This window comes from Lactuca serriola, chromosome 6 (assembly GCF_051521515.1).
Source record: "Lactuca serriola cultivar US96UC23 chromosome 6, Lser_US96UC23_V15, whole genome shotgun sequence".
Taxonomy (NCBI): domain Eukaryota; kingdom Viridiplantae; phylum Streptophyta; class Magnoliopsida; order Asterales; family Asteraceae; genus Lactuca; species Lactuca serriola.
The window spans coordinates 10,525,685-10,535,672 of NC_136413.1; the positions used below are offsets into that span (position 1 = coordinate 10,525,685).

General features: G+C 37.2%; 1 protein-coding gene across 1 annotated transcript; it reads left to right on the forward strand.

Annotated features, from left to right (window-relative positions):
* Positions 1 to 361: 361 nt before the first annotated feature.
* On the forward strand, positions 362 to 3,225 carry LOC145057735 (scarecrow-like protein 28). Its single transcript, XM_079005617.1, has one exon. The coding sequence runs from the start codon at positions 1,110 to 1,112 to the stop codon at positions 2,955 to 2,957; it is 1,848 nt and encodes a 615-aa protein (XP_078861743.1). The 5' UTR covers positions 362 to 1,109; the 3' UTR covers positions 2,958 to 3,225.
* Positions 3,226 to 9,988: the final 6,763 nt, after the last annotated feature.

Here is a 9,988-nt window from a genome sequence, read left to right on the forward strand (position 1 = left end):
GTTTTTTCATCCAAAGTTGGCAGGAAAAAGGGCTGAGCGGGAAGGAATTACTAAATTAAAAGGTTTGCAGAAGTTTCAAATGTAGGGGCCATCAAATATCAAGTGGGGACAAGCTGTAAGTTAATAAGATTAAAAGAAAAAATGTGTTTAATATAACATTGCATCCGCCACTGCTTCCGTACACCACCTTCTACCCTCAACGGTCATATTAACCCCACCACAACGGTCATATTCACTCTCACCACCATTCTCCACCGTCAGATCTCCATCCTAGGGTCCAAAACCACCGCATCCCTCTGCCAAAAACAAAGGAAAAACAACACCCTGGTTTTCTGATTTATATAAGAAAAATCTTATATGTGTGCATGATTTTTTTGGGTAGTGTTACTGTTGCGTAGTTGAGAGAGAGTGAGTGAGAGAGGAGAGGAGAGGAGAGGAGAGGAGAGAACAAAAAAACACAATCTTTTCGTCTTTTAATCTACAAATCTTGATTTTTTCACGATTCAAATGATGGGGTTTTCATAAACTTCTTGATTTTTACATTAGGGTCTTTGAAATCGTTAGCAATGATTCAATTCTTTTTCATTAAGGTTTAAATTTGTTAAAAAAAATCTGGGTTTTTGATAAAGATCACTATGGAGTTCTTCAAACTGCCAATGGCTGGAATGTGTTGTTCAAAATCTGGATCTTTCTTGAGCTTTGGGTTTGAACAAGTTATGGCGGCGGTTGAATTGCATTCATGGTAAAGATTTCTTCAACCATCATCATCTCCCCAGAGTGTGTGTTTTTCGGAATCCGATGATCATTTTGAGGTAAACTTTTTAAATTTTCTTACATCAAATTCTTTGATTCTTTTCAATTGCTCATACACATTTCACATTCATATTCTTTATTGCACATACATTCATACGTTTTTATTCAATTCATTGGATTCCATTTTTAAAAACCCTTTTTTTTTGTTTCTTTCTTTTAACTACACACACTCTCTCATTTTCTTGATTTCTTTTCACAAACATTTATAATTTGACTGAATTTGATTTATACATATCTATATATTTACATTTATATACACGAGAGCGAAAGTGAAGAACTTTGGAAGGTTTTAAAGAATGTTGGCTGGGTGTTCTTCTTCTACATTTAGTAACTTCCCTTCAATGAGCACACAAAGATTGGATTTGCCATGCAATACTAACTTCCCTCGTAAAGAATCAACAAGATCGCAGCCAGTTATTAGACCTGTGGGCCCTATATCACTCGACAACAACAACAACAACAACAACACAATAGAAGCAAGAACAACCAACTGTTCACTTAAGCACACTGTGGTAGAAAAAAAGAACGATATCTGGGATAACAGAAACAAAGGGTTAAAAAGACTTTACCAAGATGAACAAGATGAATCTTTTCGAGCTAAGAGGAAAAGGGGTTGCAGTAAAGTCGAAGAATTTGGTGAAAATGAAGATAGTTTTTGGTTCAGCAAACAGGGGTTCGTTCTTGATCATTCTGCTACTTCACTTCCATGGAGTTTTGTGAATGAATTAGCGGATTTAGGTGAAAGGGGAGTTTCTTCAGGAAGCCATAGACAGAGGGTTGTGAATGAAACGTCATCGGGGTCGGGATCGGGATCGAGGAGCAGTTCGCCGGAAAGTCATCGGAGTTTGGATGTAGGAGGTACGAACGGCGTAGGTGCACCAAACCCTAATCAAAGTTTGGATTTATTAGCGATTGGGAACACGAACCATGATGAAGAAGTTGGATTTGAGCTTATAAGTTTGCTTTTAGCTTGTTTGGAAGCAATCGGCGTTAAGAACATAGCTGCAATTAACCATTTCATATCGAAATTAGGCGAATTAGCATCTCCGAGAGGCGATTCTTCAATCTCCAGACTTGCTGCTTATTACACAGAAGCTTTAGCTTTAAGGGTTTCGAGAATTTGGCCGAATATTTTCCAGATTTCTATTCCTAGAGAGATTAATCAGGTTGAAGAAGAGAATGGGACAGCTTTACGTCTCTTGAATCAAGCAACCCCAATTCCTAAATTCATCCATTTCACGTCAAACGAGATTCTGCTAAGATCGTTTCAAGGGAAAGACAAAGTTCATGTTATAGATTTTGACGTAAAGCAAGGTCTTCAATGGCCGAGCTTTTTTCAGAGTTTGGCTTCCATGAACAACCCCCCGAGCCACGTCAGAATCACCGGCGTCGGAGAATCCAAACAGGATCTCATCGAGACGGGAGCTCGGCTTTCCGGATTCGCTGAGGCCTTAAACCTAGAATTTGAATTCCATCCGGTTGTTGATAGATTAGAAGATGTGAGACTGTGGATGCTTCATGTTAAAGAAGGCGAAACTGTAGCAGTAAATTGCGTCTTACAGCTTCACAAAATGCTGTACGACGCCACCGGCGGCGCTCTTAGAGACTTTTTCCGGCTAATTCGAAGCACAAACCCTAGCGTTGTGGTGATGGCGGAGCAAGAATCCGAGCATAACGACGCTGTTTTGGAAAAGAGAGTATCGAATTCATTGAAGTATTATTCTGCTATCTTTGACTGTGTCGATTCTGTGTTTCCATTACAAAGTCATTCTCGGATCAAAATCGAAGAATCCTTCGGACGTGAAATCAGAAACATAATCGCGTGCGAAGGGCTCGAGAGATTCGAGAGGCACGTTGGGTTTGATCAGTGGTGGCGGTCGATGGCGGAGCTCGGCGGATTCAGAAGCGTGGAGATCAGCGAGAGGGAGTTCCTACAGAGCCAAATGATACTGAAAATGTATGATCATCCATTTGGTCCGAATTCCTTCAAAGTGGAGAAGCAGCAGCAGAGGCGGGTGTCTGATGGCGGTGCCGCCGCCGGTGTTACTCTGAGCTGGTCTGATCAGCCTCTTTACACCGTGTCGGCGTGGGTCCCGTCGGATGTCGCCGGAAGTTCGTCGGCGTTTCAGCAAGCAGCAGCGTGATGTTGAAGAAGAACAGTTAGGAGGTCAGATTGTTGGGTATAAAGTTAACAATTCTTTGTAGGGGTAAAAATGTCATTTAGATCATTCTTTCATTCATTTGTTGCAGATAGAAATTTCATATTTGTTTAAAGAAAGAGTCAATTTTTTTATATAGACATTTGAGGGTAGAGTAATTTATTTAAGGGTAGTTCTTGGAGTCAATTTCTTTTTTTATTTATTGATTATTATTCAAAGTGATTTATTTATTCAAGGTGATTTATTTATCCAATATTTCCTCTTTCATTATAGTTTTATTATTTTATATTGGAGCTTTTGTGAAATTTTTATGTGTGTTTGGATGAAGGGAGGTCTGTAAGTAATTTAACTTATCTAATGTGAAAGCTAACAGTTATCTATCTAAATAATCAAATAACTGACACGAGTTATGGTTTAGCCGAACATTATATAAAACCAATCACCAATATCAAACAATTGATTTATGACTGCTTACAAGTTCTTTCTCTTTATCGTCTACCTATATTAAATGATGACAAACACATTAAAATATTATTAAAAATAATTAAGTATGACACATGTTATTTTTGACATGGATAGGAGAACGATAAGAAAAAAATTTAGAACGATTTTTAATTTCTCTTTATTTATATAAAAACACTTTCAAGTTTCAAGGTCATATATATGAATTTTATAGGCCAGTCCAATTTGTAAATAAATATCCATCCCATCTTATGTAATTTTTTGTTGGGCTAGTATACAAGAGAAACACTTTGTTTGTTTTTTTTTTTTTAAATTCTTTTAGATATAAAATATTTAAATATTTAAATATGTATGATGTTATAACAATATTGTCAAAATTGAGATCTTAGTCAAGGTCGTTTTACATTTCACATGGATGAGTGATCATAAGATCAGATCATAATCCAAAGATCCTACAAAAATTAACTCATATTAGAATCTTCTCGCAAGATATTTGGTGTGAAGCATATATATTATAAGTTGATGTTGATTAAAACATTGATAGTGGAATACTGCTTAATTTGAGATAAAATTGATGAAATGACGATGCTCTACATAACTTCTTGCAACTTACAATGCTCGATTTCAAGTTAAATAAACAAATTTTTGAGAATCAGTTATATTTAACACTAAAGAGGTGATATCGTGATTGTAGTGCGATCGGGATTGTTTGTCACTTATAGGATTTTAAAATCATAAGATCTTAAAATCAAGATCGAGATTTTAACAATGATAGAGATACAAATACACATAACATTGTTTTTAGAATGAATGCAACAAAGTGTCTTAATATATTAAACTCACTTTTTGGCTTAACTAATTAAGTCCTTTTATCCTGATTAAGTATGTGTAAATATCAGTGGAGGGCTAGACCATTCTATCCTGAATGAATGGGAAAGGGCTTGGAATTGGAATGAGGTAGAAGTGCACAAATATCGGCTTTAATCCAGCTTTAGTTATAATCATATCGTTTATTTTCAGAAGTGAAATTAAGTTAAAAGATCGTCTCTTTTTTTTAGTTATAAAAAAAGTTAGTTTTTTTTTTTTTTCGAAAAAACCAGTTTCAGTATTCCATAATAATTTATTTATAACCGGTGGTTCGGTTTTAACCTAACTGTTTTTTTTAAAAAAAATGGTCCGGTTAAAAAAATTGTTCTTGATGTGCACTTGATAAAATATTTTACAAAACCCACCAAATAAAATGTTCTTAATCAAGTTACAAAATAAATGTTCAACCACATAAATATTTTAACAAACAAATATAAAGATACAAGGGAATAAATATTGAAAAAAGGACCACGAGATATATTGGTTCACCTCAAAGGCTTAACATGAGGCTATCTCCACCCTATAATTTACATCATGCCTCGTAGGATTCACTATCTACTATCTAGCTCCACTAATTTATGAGTACTCCTCTAAAGATAGAGCTCGATTGTTCGAACTGTAGTCTAAGTTATACTGCTAGGATCATGCACACTAATATTAAACACATATGGAGCTCATATCAAAGTTGAATCACTCAAACAAAGCTAATCATAAATAAGATAACTGGAGAAGTAAGTGATAGTTAACCCCATAATTTAACTATGCCTTTGAAAATGAAGTCTTCATGTTACTAGACTTCCAGAGCCACTAAAACAATCAATTAGTTAATCGGATAAGTCAAGTGTTGATGATACCTGGAATTGTCATCAATGAGCTTGGGATCTAACATATGGATGTCATTTGGCTGGTTATTGATTTAAAATTCAGTAACTAACTCATAAAATATATAATTTCAAGACTAAATGAAGCTTTGTCGATCAAATAAATAATGTGTGTAAAGATTAAGAGATATATCTCATCAACAAAAGAAGGAGTAGGTTTTAATTTTGTTTGGGGGTCAAAAACCATCAAAGCAATATTTTTGTATAATATACATATACATAAACTAATATTCGATTCGATTGACTATTAAAAAGTACGTTCAACTTAAGGACATGTCAGTCGGTACACATAGAAGAGGCACCGTTATTCTTTGACAAGGGACTGCGCAGGTTTATCGAGGATATGGTGGTATGTGGAGGCCCCTTCTTTGGAGACATTAAGTGGCGCTTGGCTTCCTTACCTATTCATTTCGGTGGTTTGGGTTTGTACTCGGCCTACGAGCTTTCCTCCTACGCATTTGTAGCCTCGAGGGCCCAATCTTGGGCATTACAAGACCACATCTTACGTGACAGTGGCATATGTGGTATGGACTCGGATTACCTGTATGCTATGACTTGTGTCCGTGATATGATTCCGGGATTTGAATGTAGTGGTTTCACTAATAAGGACACCCCCCCTAAATCCCAAAAAGCTTTGGCGTGTGCCCTTTTTAGCAAAATCGTCCAAGATATGGAAGTCAACTTCAACATGACTGTCAGACAGAAAGCAGTCTTTGAGTATCTGTGGGCGCCTCATGCTCAGGATTTTCTGCTAACTATCCCTATTGATGGTCTTGGCCAGCATATGTCTCCTGTGGAGTACCGAACTATCCTTCGTTACCGCCTCATGATTCCCATATTCCCAATTGACGAGATATGCCCAGTTTGTTGCAAGGCATGTTTGGATGCCTTTGGGGAACACGCAGTTCATTGTAGAGAGCTCCCTGGTTTCAAGTATAGACATGATGTGGTTCGAGATGTTCTCTTTGATGCTTGTCGGCATGCTGGTATTTCTGTGAAGAAAGAAGCGTCAGTGAACTTTTTGACGGACCCGCAGGATGGCAGGTCCACACTTAGACCGGCTGACATTTTGGTCTTTGGATGGATAGGAGGGAAGCATGCGTGCGTGTATCTTACTGGTGTCTCTCCTCTCGTTGGTTTGGGGAGCGGAAGTTTCGCAGTTGGGCATGCCGCTTTGAAAGCCGCTGCGTGCAAAGTGGTAAAGCACGAGAATGCATGTAGAGAAAACCAACATGTGTTTGTTCCTTTTGCATTCGATACATTTGGTTTTCTCGCACCAGAGGCGGTGGAGCTCCTTAATAGAGTCCAACGGGTCATGCATTATAATGTCATATCTCCTAAATCCACAAATGTTGTTTTCAAAAGAATTGATTTTGCCATCCAGAAAGGGCTAGCGGCACAGCTTGTTGCCCGTTTGACTTCAATCGATATGTATTGAACTTATATATATATATATATATATATATATATATATATATATATATATATATATATATATATATATATGCAAAAAAAAAAAAAAAACAACTTACATCAAAATTGTGACGAAACACTAAGTCGATAAAAACCAAAATCTGACTAGTACACTTTGCTTTTGTTTTCTTAGATTCTTTTTTAGGAAGGTATAATTAAAGCTTGTAATCATCAAAAGATGGGTTATATAGTCGTGTATGTATTTTGTTTCTTTATTAGAACTTTTTATAACTTGAATGGGCTCATTAGGATAAGATTTGGCCCAACAATCAAATAGTCATAATCAGTCTTTTGTTAAGATCGGAATTGTATGCATAATTGTATTCGGTTTGCAAGACCGGGATAGAACCCTAAAATCTAACATAAAATGACATGTAAAATACATATTCATTGGTCAGTTTACCAATTTATAAATTATAATTTTTTTTAAAAGAAAATACAGCTCATGTAAAATTTATGATGACAACCTACATACACACTAAAAGAAAGTTATTCTAAAAACTACTGATTTTAGAAACTAAAAACCCACGTCATATAAATTGTTGGGTTACTCGGATTTATAAATGCAGAGGCATTTTGGAAAGTTTTTTATTTTAATTGTTTTTCTTTTAGTTTTCGTGTTAGAGTCAAATTCATTATGTTTTAGTATATAATGCTCCCCGAGTTTTTTCCAAAGGTGTATTCACAACTTGTTTTTGATTAAGTAAGAGAAGTCTTTAGCATCAAACAACTATCCCTTGTTTCTTTGTTTTTCGCTGTTTCGTATCTCTCTTCTCTGTTCATGTTTTTCTTGTGTTTGAAGGACCTCCACTTCTAAACCTACACTTAGTATCATTTTGTAAAGATTAATAGTTTAGTACAATCCATGATATTCATTAATGCATATATATACATATTTTATTTCCTACAAAAATAATGTCAGTGTACATAGATTTAAAATAGTAACTCCTTTATTTAATAGGAACACTGACACATGACAAGTGTTTGATGGATGTACATATTTTTAGATGAAAGTTAACGTGGTGCAACTCTGAAAGTATGTTATACTTGACGTTACATTATAGTTAATCTGACTTATGTTAACTATTAATTATTAAAGTATTGCAAACCTTGTTTAATAAAGCTTTCTAAAAAAGACATGGTTTTCATACATTTAGTTATTTTAACAAATAACTATTTTTTAATAAGCACGAAGTTTGCGACGTACTTGGAATCAAATAATTAGGTGAGTTGGTCCCATATAGTCGTTATCTTCTTTGCTGTGGATTCAACAAGCATGTTTGAATTGCATTTTTCATCAATCCGCCTACAGTTGGCGTTGATTTAGTTGGTATTGCGTTTACCTCAATTCAGGATAATTTATTCAGTTAAATTTAGATTCACACTGTAGCGACAGAATTTCAAAGCAAAGTCCTTTCAATTTTATAAAAGATAATGGAGATATGTGTTGGAACTTTATATATATAAAGGAATTGCAAGTTGGCAATTTCCTTTGTATCCCACATTGGTGGGGAGAAGAAACTTTTGAGGGTTTATAAGCCTATTCCCTTGGTAAGCCGACGCCGTGAGTGCGCGAAATGGCGCGATTTAGGCGCACTTTGCACTTCACACGACGCATCGGTCGCTGGGAGCTGAGGAGCTTTTATTTTTGGTGAGTTCGGGTCAAGCCGATTTGACCGACCCGGTCAGATGGTTGACCGGCGTTGACTTCGTAATGGATAAGTCATCGGGGCATTCTAGAAGGATCAGGAAACGGCTTGCTTGGAGAGCAAGCTGTCGCCCTAGGGTTTCTGGGGCCGGCCTATGGGGGCCCGGTTTATGCCTTCTAGGGTTTCGATACCTATAAATATAGCCCTCTAGGAGCCATTCAGAACACACACGAAAATCTGAAAGCTCTCTCCCTCTCTCTGCGTTTTTCTTCTAGTTTCCGAGTAGTCGTTTTGTGTTTGTCGATTTCCAGTGCTGTTGGAATATCGATCTAGCTGCATTAAATCCTGGGGTTTTTACTCTGTTGCTTACAGCCAATACAAGCGAAGTAAAAACCTTTAAGGACAGGAATCTGATCCGTGCAGTTGCTTCAAGATCAAGTCAGCAATCAACATGTCGGTTTTACTTTTCTGTCTTGTGGTTAATTCGTCCAATAACAGGACAGTCTTCTTCTACCTTTCTTATAATCAGATCTAATCGAGAAGGATAGATCTGGTTTCGGACGAAACTTGGTAAATTTAATAATAATAATTGAATTTATTATTCGCAACTAATCGACATATAATTCACAATATTATTTGTCGGTTTCCTTGCGTGTCTTTTGATTTGATATACAACAATCTTAAAGGTTCTTATATTGTGATCAATCAACAGACTAATGGACACTACTGCTAGCCTCCACTTCATGAACCAAGAGTTTGCCAAACTTGACCAATTCGATGGTCAAAACTACACTCGTTGGGCCGAAAAGGTCAAGTTCATGCTTCATGTCTTGAAGCTCTCCTTTGTGTTGGACCCAAAACTGCCACCAATTCCAGATAATCCAATTCCCAAGGAAGGGGAATCTGTGGACCCAGCGGTCATTGCAGAACTCGAAAAGCAAAGGATTCTGCGTAGAGAATCCGAGGAATTGTGTGTGGGTCACATCAAGAATTCCCTATCTGATCGGCTCTATGATCTCTACTCGCCGGTCAAAGATCCAAAAGAGCTATGGAATGCGTTGGAACTTAAGTACAAGGCACATGAGGAAGGTACTAACAAGTACCTTGTGTCCAAGTACCTTGAGTTTCAAATGGTTGATGACAAATCGATTATGGAGCAAGTGCATGAACTCCAAGTAATGGTCAACAAGTTGAACGCACTCACCATCTCTCTTCCAGAACTCTTTCAGGTTGGTGCGATCATCGCAAAACTGCCACCCTCGTGGAAAGATTTCTCTAAGAGAATGATGCACAAGTCTGAGGACTACTCCTTGGATGATCTGATGAAACACCTCCGCATTGAGGAGGAAACTCGCATCAGGGACAAGAAAGGTAAAGTTGGACAAAGTGTGCATCAAGTGTCAGCTGGGAGTTCTAGCCACAAAGGCAAATCTAGGGGTCAGAACAAGAAGAACTTTGGACCCAAGAAACAAAGATTCAAGAAACCGGGTCATCAGAATCCTAACTCAAAGCCAAAAAGAGCCGGTCCTTGCCACGTCTGCGGAGAGATTGGGCACTATGCAAGAGAATGCAAAGATCGCAAATCAGTACTGGTTGCACACGCAGTCGAGAAGGTGACTGACATGGTGGCCAGTGTGAACCTTGGAGAGATTTTCATGATCTCCTCTCTTACTCGAGCAATCTG